The 18,354-nt window shown below is 42.6% G+C and overlaps 1 protein-coding gene across 8 annotated transcripts in view; it reads left to right on the plus strand.

The window, feature by feature from the left end:
• Positions 1–244: 244 nt before the first annotated feature.
• KHDRBS2 (KH RNA binding domain containing, signal transduction associated 2) overlaps positions 245–18,354 on the plus strand; it is a 347,577-nt gene continuing 329,467 nt past the window's right edge. For all 8 annotated transcript variants that reach the window (XR_003705800.2, XR_013392343.1, XR_013392344.1 and 5 more), the window contains exon 1: positions 245–635. Coding sequence is in view for 1 of the 8 variants with exons in the window: in XM_077926281.1 (XP_077782407.1) it covers positions 545–635 (91 nt within the window). In the remaining 7 variants the exon portion in view is untranslated. The remainder of the gene's footprint in view (positions 636–18,354) is intronic.

The raw sequence follows: 18,354 nt of genomic DNA on the forward strand, positions 1-18,354 counted from the left end.
ACCTTGGACAGCGAGCGGAGCGCCTGGTCCTTTCCCCTCCCCTCCTCCCCACAGGCAGCAGCTCTCCTGTCTCTTCTCCCCAACCTGCCTTTCAGCCGGCGAGGTTGGGTGGGAGCCAATCCCACCGCAGCGCTGCCCCGCGCATCCCCGCCTTCCAGCCTGCGACCACCAATGTGAAGGGAAGGGAGATGGGTGGGAGGCTTCTTTTCCACACCTCCCTAGTTAAAGCTTCTGGTATGAGGCTGGCGCTCAGTGGCGGGGGGAGAGGCACACACGCAGACGGGCGAGCAAACGCGCGCGCTGCTGGAGGGAGGGGAGCAGGAGGGAGGTGGCCGCGGGAGCGCTGTCCGGGGTCCTGAAGCGGGGACTGAGCGAGGGGTGTTGCACCTGCCGCCGCTTGGGTGCATGGGGAAGTGAGCCATCCCAAGTGCCACGAGCAAGGGGGAGGGCGAGAGGCGAATCTCACCCGGGGAAGCTCCTGCCACTGTCCCTTTCCAGCACCACCTCGGGCAGGCAGCCGGTCCAAAGTGCCGCCGAACATACTATGGAACAGGAGAAATATTTACCCGAGCTGATGGCAGAGAAAGATACCTTGGATTCCTCCTTTGTTCATGCGATGCGCCTTTTGGCTGAAGGTAAGACTTCGCTCGCCTCCCCTTAACGCGGAGATCTCTCTTGCTTCTCTCTTGTTTCATTTCTCTGCCTTGCTGCTGCCTACAGCGAACTGTTAATCTCCGCTGCTGTCTTGAACCAAACTGAGGCGGCTTAAGAAACGTGCAGATGCACATCCGTTGTTGGGAGAGAGGGAGAGAGCGCACGGCTCTTTCTCTGATATGATCTCAGATCTACATACAGGCAGCGGTTGCCCAGACAGAAGCGGGTGATTGGGAACGACTTAATCGCATTAGAGATTGCAGTGCTCAGGCAAGTCAGAAAGTGCAGGGGAGAGAGAGGGGTCGAGTTTTGCTTTAGAAAAAACGCAGGAAATCCTCAGACACTGTCTTCGCCTTGACACAGACATGCGAACGGGTGCGCAACAGTAATCTTAGCAGTGGGGACGGTATGCTGGCAGCATTGCTTCAAGGTGCAAGGTTAAGCCAGAGATGCTGACAGGTTTCTGTAGAAATGCTGTAGGACAAGTAGGGCAGTTTGTGTTCATGGCAAGACTCCGGAAGAAGAGCCACTTCCCTCTTCTAGCGTCAGTCCAGTTTGCAAATGAATAAGCAACAATTAGGCATGCTGTGAAATGTGTTGGACGCGGATGTTCTGGGAAGAAAGGGCAGACTCTTAGGAAGAGACAAGACTCAGGATTCTCCCCGGTTCTGCTCTGCAATAGATTTTTGGAGCTAGCATACAAAACAACTTCTGCTCCTCAGTATACTGAGCATTCCCATTGCCAAATACAAATGTTGCCAATATCTTCCACTTAATAAATAACTACCAGGACTGTAGCCATGACGGCTGCTGCATTTCCATGGAAAGCGTGTGTTTCCACAAGAAGATTTCATTTATGTTCATACTCCTAGTTAATATTGAATTCTCTCCTTATTAAGTGAACAACTGAAGTTGAGTTTTTGTGGCAGGCAGAGCTACAGTTCCTCCTTTCATTTGAACGAGATCCTATTGTCTCACTTGAACTTATTACGTCTTGTGCTGTGTGTATGTGTGCTTTTTAATTTCATACTCAGCTATATATGGCAAGAGCTAAACCCATCACAGTGTCTATAATTCAGCAGTGCTTTCATTTCACTTCATTTTTCGTATTTGCCCTGTTGGGTTCACCCTGTCTTTCTAGGAGATGGAACAGGACTCTGTTCATCATGGAGTTGTGCTGTGGGATTCACCATTTTGAGCTGTCAGCATTGCTGGTCAGTCACTAAATAAAACTTTGCAAGTTGTACCTTTGTCTAACTGTTCTAGTCACATTAATCTGTGCCCAAAAAAACCTGAGGTACAAAAGTATCATCACCAGAAAAATCTCCCTTGAACTTATCCCTTGAGCTTTCGTTTCACTTTACTTGTATACTGTTTGTATACTTTACTTATATCCTCTATTTCTGTACTATTATTGTTTACTTAGCACGTTATTGGAGGGTATAAAGTATGAAGAAACTCTGGTAGGTAAATATGATTATGCTCCGTAATTAGTGATAATGTTTAGATAGAAACAACTATACCGAAATCTAGGAATACATGCAATGACATATGCCTCTGTTCAAACTTAATTTGATGTTTAAACACTCATAATCTGAAAAGCACTAAACTCACAATGCTTAAAAGCACTAAACACGTTTACTTAGCTGAGGAATCTTCAGGTCTTCTTAAATGACAGAGTATTTATTTGCAAACCACAATAAGGCAGTGCTTCTGTTGAGAATGGGAATGCTGATATGAATCAATGATGGATTTAATATATTTATAGTAGCTGCTTTTCTTCTATAGAGGGGGGGGGGAACCCATACCCATTTCTGCAGGAGATACTTTGGCACCCATGGGATAAATTTAAGTTTTCTTTCTAAGGTTGTGGGTGTAGTTTTCTCTTTTCCCAGCAGGGGGAACTATGTACTGAGACACAGTGGGAGTCTCAAGAGAAGTGAGGGGTGGGGTAAGACAGAGAGAGAAAGAGAGAGAGAGAGAGAGAGAGAGAGAGAGAGAAATAAGGGTGTGGGGAATTAAAATATACAACTATTTTAAAAGCCAAAAATAAAAGCAAGTCTATGAAATATATGTTCACAACTGCCTTTCCTATTAAAGCTAGAAATCAACTCAGAACGGCTCACAAGCTTTAGTAAACTGTGGCTATGGCATTTCCGCCCCATATGCTGTAGGTGAACATATGTGAATATTAAAAAGAGACTAAGGTGAACTGCCTATGAAAGCTGCAGAGAATGCTAATGTGAGATTCCCACCAGCTACCTGGCATTATCACTCAAAACACCATCTGTCAAGGTTTCTAGAGCCACGTTTTAGATTCCTTTAAAGAAAACACTACAGAAATTAAACTTTCATTGTAGTGAGCATATCTACCTAGGAGAGCACAAACTACTTGAAGGGTAACGGTAAATGCCATTGCTTGCAGGCAGCCTTCTGGGAAGCAGGTTATAAACATTATACCACCATTTATCCAAATGCCCAGCAAATAGGAGACTACACAGCAATATTACTGTTGCATTCCACCCCAATCTCTGAGTGGTGTGAGATTCCAGGGGTTCCAGGCACTTACCAAGGGTTTGTGTTTCCTTTTGGGAATGAGGCAGGGCAGAGACTGTGGTGTCTTTATGATATATTTCAGCAGAGCCCCCTTTCCTTTGTTCTCTTAATCACCTGGGTGATCACCTCAACACAGGAAGCTAGCTTGGCTTGTGTTTTAACACTTTCTGGATTCAGGGGTTAAAAGGATCTCACATACAGCCTACTCCTCACCCCCACCTCACCCCTCAAAACCCTTATAACAGTACTTTACTGGCTTTTAAAATGACATCTTTACGGGAACTATAATATTGCTATCTGCTATATTGGCTATTATTTGCTAATAGAGGGATAGCCTTTTAAATCACAACTTAGGAAGTCTTTTTACTAGTAATGTATTTCAATTAAATGCACAAGGTCCTCTTTGTGTTTCAGGGCTTAAACTTGAAAGTGATTCTTCATGTCACTTGCTAATGCTTGGGGGTTAAAGTCAGACAAGCTCAAGTAGAACTCTTAGGGATATGTGTAAAGAGAGTTTAGGTTAAGGATATCTGATTAAATTAGGAAGAACTTCTGCATTGTCTTAGGGGCTAGATCTTCCAAGCCTAGGAATGACTATTAGTATGCCTTGTCCAGTATGCATAACTTATTTTTGTAATGGCTAGTTCTAACACCCTCCTTAATACTTGTATTTCAATAAGGAAAGGTGCACTTATAAGTAAACCAGCATCAATAATACTGAGCTCTAGTTCAGTTATGTTAATGGTAAGGATCCAACATACGGAAATATTTAACATCATTTGTAATTTATGAAGTTTGGAATGGCCCTGCATCAGACAGTGCAAAGACATAAGACTGCAATCCCATACACTTTCTTGGGAGTGCTTTCCATTGAATCCAGATGCTGCAGCTCAGTAACTTTGGACTAAGCATCCACTCGACTGAGCAGTTGTACTCTCAGTAGAAAGTGTACAGGGGAAAGTTGATTTATCCACTTTGTTCTGTAACCAAAGTATGCAGTCCTGGTTCCTATTGAAACCAAATATACTGTGAAATGTTAATTCTACAACCCTATGCACACTTAGGTGTAAATCCCATTGAATTCAGAGGGGCTTGCTCCTGATGAGACATGTATAGGATTGCACTATTAGCTGCATACATGCCCCTTTGTTGTTTTTTTAAAATATTTTTATTGCATTTTTTAAGAAAAGAAAGTCACCAAACATATAACAGACAACGAAAGTATACAGAAATAGGAATGGAAAATCACAGCCTTTCATACATTTTTTCATAGCCCTCTGGACTTCCTCACGTCTCCCTTTCCTGCATTCTCCGGACAAAAGTTATATTCCGCAATTTATTACCTTATTTCAAATCTTATGTTCTAGTTCTAATGTGCCCCTTTGGAATTCTTTTGGAATACATGCCCCTTTGGAATTCTGTACAGACATACTGTATGTTTGTATCTTAGCTTTCATACATTATATGGGCAAGCCCAGGGTCTAATGGTCTCACCACAAAAGCAAACTTCCTAGAGCCTGTTCTTTCTTCCCTGTAGCAGTATCATCTTTAAATCCTTTATATATGATTACAGATGAGCAGAAGCAGGGGAAATATTCAGACGCTGTAAAATCTCAAATCCTAAAAGAGAATTTCTCCATACTAATTGGATCACATTATGCGGCCACCTGTTGCAACAGGCAGCATAATTACTGATCCTTCTAAGTTCATTGTTACCAGAATTAACTGTACAGTATTTTGCCGTTAACCTTTCTAGGTGGCAGGTAAGAGATCATTGTACATCATTCAACCACGTAGTTTCCAGTGGCTATAAAGATATTTAAATACCCAGCAACGGGGATATTTAAACTGCTTATTTTATGTGCCATATTTTATTATTATTACCGTAGAACTTGGGGCAACTAATTCAGATTTTTATGTTGGGCACTGTAGGGCAAACATTATGTCATTTTTGAGCGAGCGCAAGTAAGCAAAGTGGGAGGGACCAGTCTGAAAACATGAATGGGAAAAAACACAGCTTGGTGATTCCTGACATGTGTGACTCTGTCCGCATGACTCACTGGAATCTGCAGTTCCACTTTCTATTGTTTGTGGAAGTTTGCCTTCTCTATTTTAATTGTGTTTTTACATCACAATTTACCATGATTAGAAAACACAGCTGAAAATGCAAAGTTATGCAGATTGCAGGGTGGGGGGGAGGAGAATTTCATCTCTCCGTGGTCACACTGGATTCTAAATTAGATGTGCTGTGGCTCTGAAAGAAAGAGATCTGAACACTCATGAAGAATTTTCAGATAATATCCTCTCAGTGAGCAGCTGTGCTCAAAAGGAACAAGCCATGTTCTAGGACAGGGTTGAGCAAACTTTTTAATGTTTAGTGCTGTAGTCCTTTAAGGTAATTGCCAGGGGCAGCATACTGGTGGTGGAATCAAATGTGGGTGAGGCTGGACCTCAAGGTGCATGTGACCAGAGCCAAAGATGTATAGGGCCACTCTCTTTCTTTCCTCATGGCACTCCTTTCTTTCTTTCTTTCTTTCTTTCTTTCTTTCTTTCTTTCTTTCTTTCTTTCTTTCTCTCTCTCTCTCTCTCTCTCTCTCTCTCTCTCTCTCTCTCCCCCCTTTTCACTTGTTTTTCTGTGTACATGGCCAGCTGCTTTTAAAACTCAGCCATATCAGTAACAGTGTGTGTGATGCAACATGGGAGCTTCTGCTCAGAGAAGAAAAGTCAAATATCCCTTTCATCACACAGGTACCTCTTTAGCACACCGAAGGGACCCTTCTGTATTACAGCTTTAGACAAATGGAAATGTAGGTCTGGGTCTAGTGCATATAGATGGGAAACCACCTGGGAATCTTATGGATGCCATGTTGAGTTCAGGGGTGGGATTAAACTAATGAGTCATGTCAATGAAAGTACAATGACTTCTGCTTCTGCATGGGATGTTCCCCACCTTTTCTCCCCCCACGCAACCCTCCCCCCCAAAAAAAAAATTGGCTGTAGGAGGATCAGGAAAAAGAAGAGGGAGGAGAGGATGAATCGTTCCGTTCAGCAAGCCATAATGCTTGCCCTCAAGGAGCAATCGCCTTAGTGTGATGTTAAATTCCTCCCAATGTCTAGCTTTTTGACTAAAGCCATAGAGAAATTCATATTTAGACAAAGAAGCTTGGGTGTTATTATTTGAGATCAGATTCCACCTTTGCAAAGCAACAGTAAGTGTGAGTGATTCATCACTTCATGCTTCCAAGTCAAAGCTGAAGCTGGATGAAATACATATACACCCCCCTCCTCATTTCTCTTATTGCAGGAAGAGAGTATGCATCTTTGATATCCATGTGTTCCCTTTGCACTCTGTTCATGCTTTCCGCCTTCCCTGTGCAGTGGACGCCCTATGCAGTAATTGCGAAAAACAATCTTCGTGCAGATATTTACATCCATTTCTTTAGGCTTATCAAAAGTCCTAGAGGATCTTCCCGTGAGCTTATGCTTATAAATACCTTTCCAGGCTTGAAATGAACATACCGTATATAACAAAAGCCAGCTCTTCTGCACCCATGTTTTCTTAGTTTCACAGCCTTGTTACAACTGTACAATACAAGCCCTATGAAGAATGAATGGTTGATGAATGAATGAATGAATGAATGTGGTGCATGTTTATGTGTTTTGTGTGAATGGATGGATGGAGGTATGAAAGAGACAAAGCAACAGTGATGAATGGATGGATAGATAGATGGAATGTGTGACTGAACATGCATGCATGGTTGTAGGGTAGGTGTGTGGATAAGGCCTCGCTCGTTTTTTGGTTTAGCACCGCCCATCACCAGCTCTAGCCCTTCCTACCATTGGTATGCAAGCTTTTGATCATGTTCCCCTGAGGGAATGAGGTCCTGAAAACTTCAAAACATTGCCCACTTTTACCCTAGATGTGAAATTAAAAAAACAACAACTTTTAACATTATTTTCTTCTTGAAAATAATTCTTTCTTCTTGAATATAATTCTATTACAGTACTCAGAGCTAGAGAATTGCATGCCACATAAAGTTTGCTTGACTCATTAATATATACTTCTGCTGGGAATCAAGAGGCTGTGATAAGGTCACTGCATGCAAATTATTTTCAACTGCAAGGTACACTGTTATGAAGAGTATGCCTTTCTTCTCAAAGAGAAAGGTTATTGCTTAATCCAGCGACCCACTGCCATTCAGGCACTTGCTATTTATTTGTGGATGGTTATAATTATCTTTAGCCTTAGCTGCAAGGATAATTTATTAACTGATATTGTCTGTGCAGGGCTTGGAACAAAGATCAACTTATTGTAATGTAAGTTTACTTTATAATTCATTAACTGTTGATGACATTAATTCAGTGTAAGTGGATTTCTGAGTTTTTGCTCTTTTTCGTGTGTTACAGACAGGAAGGGATCTTGCTTCAGTAAATAGCTAGCTGTCTTGCTTAGGATTGGGGTACTTCTTGGTGGTAATGTACTCATTCATGCAAATGATTGCTTGGTGTTTCTTCAAGTGATGGAAGAACACATATGTATAAACTAGTCCTAATATTTTATAACAGATGACTTAAATAATGCACCAACATCTTGAATCTTTTAGTTCTGCTTAAGTTTCTATGAAATCAAAAGCAACAAAGAATGATAAGTATGAATATGGGATTTCATTCTTGATTAATTATTGACTGGGGACAAATTCTAGGAGCAGATCTGGGTTATTCAGTTGCAGCAAAAAGGACAGAGTGTTTTGTACAGCTGCATGCAGCAGTAGATTGCAAGGAGAGCAGCTCAGACGGTCCCACATTTAAACCCAGTTTTTTTTAAAAAAGGATCAGGTAGTAGCCCTTGGAGAGCTGTTGCTAGTTAGAGAAGATGATACTGGGCTTGGCAGAAAAATGTCAGCTGGGTACAAGGCAGCTTCCTGTGTTCCTTTTGGACCATGCATTTTAATAGGGAAAGGTTTGCTCCTCTCATAGAAAAGGTTTTGCTGTTGTAAACTAGTTATACCCTAAGTTCAGACTTGCTGGCTTTGTGGTTTAACATTGGTCCCTGCAGTCCAATGATGTGTTTAAAATTTACAAAGCAAGCATGTATATTCAGGTTCACTTAATGACTCAGTGTTCAGTGATCTGGACTATGCACTCTGTCTTGAAAACATAAGAAGTGCCTTGCTAGATCCATCTAATGCAGTATCCTTTGAAAGAATCCCAACCAACACCAGGCATTAGATGGTCCATCAGAAATTGTAAAGTGTTGAGCCAACAGTGGGCCCCATCCCTAATCTTATACAGTACACACTTGTGAAACAGTCTCATTTATTTCATTGGAAGAAATGGGAAGAAATCTGATAGTAAATCCTATTGTTACTTATTTTGCCATGATAATTGCATGCATCGTTTAAGTCAGCGTACATACTCTTATATCCAGAAAGTGATACATTTTGTTGCCTGAAACAGTGCTTCTCCCTTGCCTGGTTAGGATTGACACATTAAACACTTGCTGCACCATTCAGATGCCAAGTCTTGCCTTCAACTAGCGCAGGGCTGGAGAACCATTTCAAGGCAGCAGGATGGATGCTTCAGTCCCCCAAGCCTTGCAGGCTATCTTGACTGGTAGGTAGGGCTGCCCACCTGCCATTCACTGGAAAGCACTATGGGGTCAGACCATGTGGGCAAATGCAGGGAGCCATTTTTTTTACCTACCCTACATCTGACATCATATATGATGTATGGTGTAGGGCAGGCAAGAGTCACTTGGCCATAATGGCCTCTAGGACTGAATGGTAAGGTCTACTAGTCCTGATTGGGCCCATTGGGCAGAGGTTCCTCCCTGCTGATTTAGTGCTTCTCTCATCTCACCCCCTGAAGCAGATTCATTTACCTTGTTGTGTGGCAGGGCTGGCCCTGATCTGACTTATCAACTCAAGTCATAATGTGTTTTCTACAGTTAAAAGGGCAGCTGCATCAATGCCACAGCTTGCAGTGTTGGTTCCCTAGTGCCAGCAGTTAACCAAGGATATTGTTCCAGAATAGCAGCTGCTGCTATGCAAGGAAAGCCTCCATCCACACAAAGGGCATCATCAAAGTGCATCATCAAAGTGAGATCATGAAAGCAGGTGGAGCAGTTCAGAATTCCTCGCACAGAAGCCGAGCTAGTGTGTCAAGTTATTCTGACAGAATTTTGCAGCCACTGGGTATTGCTGTACTTTAGGGGTAGCGAATGTCTTACCCATCAGATCTTGCTGAATTCCAGATCCCATCTTCCCCTGACAATTGTCAAACAATATCTGGAGGGTACCACATTTGTTACCCTTCCTGCACTATATGGCAGAGAGGAAAGTATGAGGTCAAGTGATATTCTGTTTAGCTGAATAGACTTGCCTGGCTTACCTAGGAATGGTGGTGGTTTCCAAAATACCTACTCTTTCAGTCTGCTGTGGAACTCATTGGTGTCTGGGACTCACTCTGGGGTGCATTTTCAGTTTGCATGGAGCCCTAGAAATGTCTAGAAAGCTTTGTCATCACCCCAACCAAGCTGAGTGTGTAGCCTAAAACATGCCCAACACTACTGTGGCTGTACAGCGGACTGACCACCACTACTCTGGCAATGTCATTCAAAATGCTTTTTCATCTATCAAGGAACTCCTGCGAAGCTTCCAATGCTTGAAGTTTGAAAACCACTGCATTATACTTTCTCACCTATAGTGAGTTATGTAATTGTTGCATTTTATGGAACAATTCAAGTGACCTTCTGCATTTGCTCTTTGATGTGTGAGTTGCATAAAAAGCTAAACTGCAAGGAAGGTGATAACAAGAAAAGAATATATAGGTCACAGCCAGCCAATGTGGTGCCCTCCAGATGTTTTGGACTACAATTCCAATCACCCTCAGCCAACATAACCATCCATTGGGGATGATGGAAGTTGTAGTCCACACATTGGCTCCTTCTGATCTAGAGTAAATTTTGATTAAAATTTTCATAGCATCTACAATTAAACTGGCCAGATATATATATATATATATATAGGCACAGAGTAAACACAGATTTCTGGATGCCAATAATGACCACTTTAAATTCAATTCTTGTAGCTGTATCCAAGAATAAAGTGACTTGGAGCAGCCCTTGCTTGCAGAGCTTTGGAGATCTTGGACATCCACAGAGCTTTGGGTTGGGGTGGCTGTTTGTATGGCCCTGCAGTAGTTAGGTCTATGTATTTCTAGTGGGGAAATTTAATAAGCAGACGAGCCTGTGAATGCCCAACGTCTGCAGCTGTTGTGCATTTGTACCTTCTATCTCTTGCAACATTTCTGTTCTCAAGCTAACCATAACAACCTGAGGAATTGCTAGTTATACTGTCTGGTTTCCCCTCACTAGGCCTTTAGCCAAAGGAGATTTCAGTATTAATGTTGTTCTGAAACTACTTACCAGTCATATGAATGCTATGACTGGAATCAATTTGCTACTTTGGCAAAAGAGTAATAAATGGGAGATTGCAGAAGGACAACACACACACATCCCTCCCCCCCGCTAAATTATATAGCACACTCCTCTTTTGAGAAGACATTCTTCCTTCACCTATGAAGAAGCATGAGAGGGGGGAAATGATCAGAGCTACATTTCAAAGTGTTTGCCTCTCTCTCTCTCTCTCTCTCTCTCTCTCTCTCTCTCTCTCTCTGTGTGTGTGTGTGTGTGTGTGTATTCCTTCCACCCCTCCACCAAACTGAATCCCTGAAATTCTTGAACTGACATGATACATCTTGTCAGAGCTACTAGTGGGCCATGCAAGGGCATGGGAGGGGGTATAACTTCCCGGGTGAGGAACGTGCTTCGGTCCCTCAGGAGTGGAAGTGATGCTACAGTGCACTCCTTGGCAAGCTGCATAAATCACAGGGCTTTGCAGCATGGGAGGCACTGACAGAGAGAGAAAGGCACTGAACTGTGCAGTACAAGGAAGGACTCTGCTGCATCTCTACCATCATTATTTCAGCCTAGAATATTACCCCCTTGCTATTCTGCAAGAACTTTCAGGCATTGAAATGCCAGGTGTGGGCATTGTATGAATAAATACTACACATTGCACATCCTCAAGGCTGTGCAGGGGATGTTGCTGCCTGGACCAAGAACTTTATAAATAGTTGTTCTGGGAATCAAGGGTTCCCTTAATGTTTTCCTTACCATCATCTGAAGACCTTGAGCTACCTTATTACCTCTTAACGTTTCTTTGCCCTTGTTTAACTAATAATGTATAATGCCACTTATAAATGCCAAACTTTCAAGCAGTTTCTCAGAAATCCTCTATACTAATTAGTGAAATCGGTCCCTGAGTGATGTTCCTTGTGCAGGCAAAACAGCAGCATCTAAGAACAAGAAGGAGGTGTGGACAGGCTTGGGAGGACTCCAAGGTCTGCAGGAGTAAAACTCACACATATAAATAGTCTAGAAAAACAATTCGGGTTGAGGAAATGGATTGGAATATCCTGGAAGTATGACTAGCTGGTTGGTTGGTTGGTTGGTTGGTTGGTTGGTTGGTTGGCAACCTGAACATGAGCCCTCCACATGGTGACATTTGTTGCTGATCTACTTTTAAAGTTTAATGAATAAACCCCTTTCCGCAGCAAGTTATGTAATCTTTAAAAAGGATACTCTAAATTAATAACTGGTCCAGCCCAAAAAACAAAGCAAGTAAATGTTTTGCAAACAAAAAAAGGAGGTCAGAGCGGTGGGAAAGAGAAAACATTGTAGAAATGTACACATATACACACACAGCTGACATGTGAGTTCCCAGTGTGGCTAGATAGTATCTTTGTAAAGGAAAATATTCATGTTACTCTTTCCATGAAAATGGCTCAACAAAAATCAGCATCCTGCAGTAATCTCAAGAAAACTTTTGTATTTTTTGTTGAGCCATTTTCACGAAATCACAAGATAAGCATTTTCCCTCAATTAAGGTGCTATCTCAAAATGCATTTGGAACTTAGTATTTCTTACAGGTATTTTCCTTTTCCTTTTCTTTTTTATGTAAAATTTGTGCATATAGAGGATTCCTGTCATTGAATGTGTCGTCTGAAATGTTTCATAAAATGAATAACAGAAAAGCACACATTAATTAGGAAACCCAGCGCACACTCTGCAAATATAGAAAGATACATTCCTGGCTGCCGCTGCAAACTTCCCCTCCCACCAGTGTAAGTTTCCCACAGTCCCACATTCTGTTTCTTCGGTTGTCCTGTGCTGGAATGTGTTATGAAGTTGATGTCAAGTCAAAGGTCTAAAATCTCTTACTGTTCAGATTTTTTTTTGTAACTACAGTTAGAGCTTGGTGCTGATAATGCAGAGGTTGCAGGTTTGATCCCGTATGGATCCTGCATTGCAGGCGGTTGGACTAGATGATGCTTAGGGTCCCTTCCAACGCTATGATTCTGCATATGATTAGGCATATGTGTCAAATTTCAGTCTGATGTGAAAGTACCTTTACAATTCAGTTTCCACTTTCATTATTAACACTGTCTCTCAATCTGGAAAGCCAGGCAATTGTTCAAAGAATGGAGAGCTCCTCAAGGTGATATTGAGAGCGTAAGAAATTTTTTGAAAGATAATTTAAAGCACAGTTTTTGTCCTCCCCAGTTAGGGTCATGTGGTTTAGTGGGTAGTTATACTCAAAGTAGAACCATTTAAATTAATGAACCTAAGTCCATTAGGTCCATTAATTTCAATGGAGGTCATTCAACCTTGCACTCTTCTGATTGTTCCATCAGTGCAAGCATTTTGTCTTCCCAGATTGAACTCTCCGCGTTCCCCACCCCATGCACTATTCTGGGTGTGTGTGTGCATGAGGACACACGGGGGGGGGGAGAGGGGGGAACACCCCATCATGCAAGCAGAAGTCCTTGGTGAGAGCTTCTGCTGATGGGACGTACTGGTTAAATCATTCTCCTTGGGGCTGTCCTAAGTAGCACTCATGTTACCTATAACCCTTCACACTTTTAATCTGTATATTAAGAAATTGTCTCTGGTCTTTAATTTTTCAGAATGGAATGGTCTTTAATTTTTCAGAATAGAATGGACTGGTCTTTCATTCATTCGTTCTACAGTGGTACCTCGGTTTACGAGCTTAATCCATTCCGGAAGTCCATTCTTAAACCAAAACAGTTCTTAAACTGAGGCAAGCTTTCCCTAATGAGGCCTCCCTCATCCAGTGCCCTTCCATCGTTCGGATTCTGTTCTTAGACCAAGGTAAAGTTTGCAAACCGGGACACTACTTCCGGTTTTGCAGAGTTTGTAAACCGAATTGTTCGGAAACAGGGCAGTTCTTAAACTGAGGTACCACTGTATATGTGTATGGATGCAAGGATCCAAAAATATATACTGAAAGTTAACCTTCCTAGATTATGAATTCCCCAGATGGTACTCCTAAAAAGTGCATCATTTTTTGTATCAGTGTCTCTCATACACTGAAGAAGGCACACATGATATATCAGATATGTACTGCACTATCTGAAGAACCAGCTGGAACTAAACACTCTGCTTGTTACTTATGCAGGAGTAAGGGAAAGGGATAGGATCCCTGGACAGTTAAGTCCAGTCAAATGTGACTATGGGGTTGTGGCGCTCATCTCGCTTTCAGGCCAAGGGAGCCAACATTTGTCCACAGACAGCTTTCCGGGTCATGTGGCCAGCATGACTAAATGGAACACCATGACGGAAACCAGAGCACACAGAAACACCATTTACCTTCCCACTGCAGTGGTACCTGTTTATCTACTTGCACTAGTGTGCTTTCGAACTGCTAAGTTGGCAGGAGCAGGGACAGAGCAACGGGAGCTCACCGTGTCGTGGGGATTCGAACCGCCAACCTTCTGATTGGCAAGCCCAAGAGGCGCAGTGGTTTAGACCGCTGGTCCACTTATTCCCTAACTGTGAGGATCCCTTGAGAGTAGAAAAGTGGACTCTTTGAGTTCACTAGTCACTATCTGTTGGACTACTTGACCCTGTGATACTCTTCTGTTACAAGAATTATGAACACTTTGGCCAAGGTACCACTGTAATTCCTAAAGTAGCTACCTAGGTGTACGCAACAAAATATTCCAGCTTGCAGGCACGGTCTGGGTATCATCAGGGAAGAGGGAAGAGTTCCTTGGGCCAGCAAAAATGGATACAGTAGCTGTTTTCATGTTGGGTCCCAGGAAGTGTTAAGGTTTGGGGAGAGAGTGGCAGGAACCAACCAATCGGTGAAGAGTAAACCACTTGGGACAACACCTGTGACTCATTACGCAGAGAGGGACTTTGTTGTTGTTGTTGTTTAGTCGTTAAGTCGTGTCCGACTCCTCGTGACCCCATGGACCAGAGCACACCAGGCACTCCTGTCTTCCATTGCCTCCCGCAGTTTGGTCAAACTCATGCTGGTAGCTTCGAGAACACTGTCCAACCATCTCATCCTCTGTCGTCCCCTTCCCCTTGTGCCCTCCATCTTTCCCAACATCAGGGTCTTTTCCAGGGAGTCTTCTCTTCTCATGAGGTGGCCAAAGTATTGGAGCCTCAGCTTCAGGATCTGTCCTTCCAGTGAGCACTCAGGGCTGATTTCCTTAAGAATGGATAGGTTTGATCTTCTTGCAGTCTATGGGACTTTCAAGAGTCTCCTCCAACACCATAATTCAAAAGCATCAATTCTTCGGCGATCAGCCTTCTTTATGGTCCAGCTCTCACTTCCATACATCACTACTGGGAAAACCATAGCTTTAAGTATACGGACCTTTGTTGGTAAGGTGATGTCTCTGTTTCTTAAGAGAGGGATTAGTCCATGTCATTTAAATCAAAGGGAAGGAATTGGAGTATCCCCACCATCTCTTATTAATGTGAGGGAGATGCTTTGGACATAAATTGCTCTTTGCTGGATAAAGGTATGGATAGTCACTGGGTACAGATAGGTTCTCTTAAAACAACAATTAATGGGGGAGGGGCTCTATTTTGTTACGGCATCATAAAAAGGGCTCTCCCTGATTCATTATTAGCACAGAAGTTGCACTTGACTAGATGGAAGTGACTTACTCTCCTAGATAGTAGCTACTTGATGACAGAGTGTGAAAGTAGGAATCCGGATGCATGGCAACCCATGTCAGAGGTCAATATTTTGGCAAATTTTCAAATATGGCAACCCTAGTGAAGGGTTCCTTTGGCAAATACTTATAAAATGCCAAACTATCAGTAGTTAAATTGAAAGAAGAAAAATGTTGGATTTATCCCCACCCCCCAACACCGCTGTCATTTCATACAGAGTGATTTTATTCACTTTTAACTGAGTGTTCATACAAAACGTAAATTATTGTTGCAGGAAGATGTATTTTATGGATTAACACAAGGTGTAGCCCAACGAAACTTCAGTATTTCAGCTACATACGTATATTAAGACCAGAAGTAGGTTGTCCATATGGAATGAAAACAGAGTGCTAGTTTCCCAGGAGTGGCGTTACTGTCTCTTAACTAGAGTAGAGAGAAGGAGAGAAGTGGCATTTGGGAGGTCAGCAAGGTGCAGACGCAATGGCAGGAGCATTAGATTGGTTCTGCTGGAAAGTCCACATCACACTGACCTCCCTACCACTTGTCCCCTCCCCATCTGTCTCCCAGTAAGCAGCAGCCCTGGGAGCTAATGTTGCAGTTCTGCCTCACTGGGTGACTTGGAGCTGATTAGGACTGAGCCAAAATTAGCTCACATTGTCCGCATGTTCATGAGTACACTCAGTTTTTTGCTCCTTATTATTTATTACTATTGCATATATATATATCCCATTTTCCTCCAAGGAGGTCAAGCTGCTGCACATGGTTCTCCCACCAGACTAGCAGATACAATTAAGATGTAGAAAATGGAGCCTTTCAAATTCAATGTTCATCAGACCAATATATTTCTGTGCAATTTTCAAAGGCTTCATTTAAAAAAAAAAAAAAGGGACCCGAAGGTATATAGCTAATAGCTAAATAAAGAAGGATTAATAACCTTTAATTTACACATTAAAGGAATTTAAAGGAAAAAGTAATTTACTTTTACCTCTTAAAATAGAATGCTCAAAAGCACTTAATGTCACCAGTCTAATCACAATGTTTCAAAAGGACTATAATTTCAGCCCTGATTTGTATCTTTGGCAGCATCTGTCTGATAGGAATTGCCGTTGTGATTATTTTTGTGCAAAATATATGCATGCATAAAGCACACACTGTGCCGGAGAGGTTAGCGCCACAGTAATAGAAATCATTTGCAGCTGTAGCTTCCGCCAAAGGTTAGAAATGTTAAATGAAACCTGCTTCCATCATTTGAAATTAAAGGAATTAACTGGCAGGTCATTTAAAATTCTTATTGGCAGCTGCTTTTATCTATTATATTTAATTAATCAAAATGTAATGGAAATCTTCTGGAGTTGCCTATTAAGCTTGGGGGGGGGACCACCATAATGTAGAAGTCAAAATTATATATATATATATTTGAGGGTTTCTTGCTTTAGGAATGAGTGGGGGCCCCCCAAACCTCTTACATTTGCATTTTTATAACTTTCCTCACTTTTCCATTTGATTTTCATTTAGAACTTTTCTGCTCATCATCTCCATTCCATTTGCCATTGCACTGAACTCTTCTCCCTCATCTGCCTCTATCACTCCATTGCTCTCGCGTTTCCTCCTCGGCGCATTTCTCTTTTTGCCTCTCCTAATTTCCTCCACTGTTTCTTTATGGATGCTTATTGCAGTCGGTTAATGAGATATCTCCCAGAACGAACAAAAGGACTGGAGAAATAAGGAGATGGCTGATTAGAGCAAGAAGAGAAAGAAACAGCTGAGCATTGCTGCTAATTTTTAATTACTTCACATCTCCAGTTCTAAAAATTTTCTGTGCTTCAGCATGCCTCTACCATCACAGCAAATCCAGGGCCATAGGGTGTAATGCAAGCTGATTTTTCTTTGTTTTCTCTAATTAGGCTTCTCTTTCTTCTCTCACTGCAGGATGCCTGCTCTTTAGTTAACAGTAAAAATGGTTAAGGATGCAACCCTAAACAAACTACCGCTGGAGTAGGTCCTACAGAAATGGATGAGGCCAATTTCTAGGCTAACTTGGTCAGCACCAAGCTGCTGTGTACAAAATGATATTCTTTCACAATCTCCTTGGCCTAGCAGAAACGTCTCAATTCTCCTTTTACTGAGATTTTATGTACTTCAAATTACTAGCGCATATTTCAAAGCGTTGCCTTGCATTCTGTCTTGTAAGTGATAGTGCTTCAAAGAGACATGGCGCTGTGTGTGTGTGTGTGTGTGTGTGTGTGTGTGTGTGTAGCTCATGAGTTATTCAGCACAAAGTAGAAACAGGAATTAGTAACAAATAATGGGGAAAAAGGGACGCGGGTGGCGCTGTGGGTTAAACCACAGAGCCTAGGACTTGCCAATCAGAAGGTCAGCGGTTCGAATCCCCGTGACGGGGTGAGCTCCCGTTGCTCGGTCCCTGCTCCTGCCAACCTAGCAGTTTGAAAGCACGTCAAAGTGCAAGTAGATAAATAGGTACCGCTCCGGTGGGAAGGTAAACGGCGTTTCCGTGCGCTGCTCTGGTTCACCAGAAGCGGCTTAGTCATGCTGGCCACATGACCCGGAAGCTGTACGCCGGCTCCCTCGGCCAGTAAAGCGAGATGAGCCCCGCAACCCCAGAGTCGGTCATGATTGGACCTAATGGTCAGGGGTCCCTTTACCTTTTTAATGGGAAAAAAACTTCATATTTTGTTTGCCTCTTGCTATTATCACCTAAGGATAGGGCTGGATCCAGCGCTGTTTTTCTAGAAAAAGAGGTGCCAGAATTCACCATGAACACCTCCCTCGTTCTCTTAGAATGGCAATGGCGCCCACCTGAGAGGTGCTGGAACTGAGTTCTGGTGAGTTCTGCCTGAAAAAAACACACCACTGGCTGTATCCAATGATAGCTTTGCCTTAGCAGAAAGCACTTCTCTTAATATAAGTCAGGGCACCTGATTTACCCCAGTCACTCCTACCTACCACAGCCCTCCACACCATATACAGTACTGTTCTGTTCCAGAAGATTTCTCAACCTTCAGGAACAGCTTTTTTTTGGGGGGGGGGATTCCGGGAGGGATAGGCAAAACTAGGGTGCTCCACCTTAC

The sequence above is a fragment of the Podarcis muralis genome, chromosome 3 (assembly GCF_964188315.1).
Source record: "Podarcis muralis chromosome 3, rPodMur119.hap1.1, whole genome shotgun sequence".
NCBI classification, from domain to species: Eukaryota; Metazoa; Chordata; class Lepidosauria; order Squamata; family Lacertidae; genus Podarcis; species Podarcis muralis.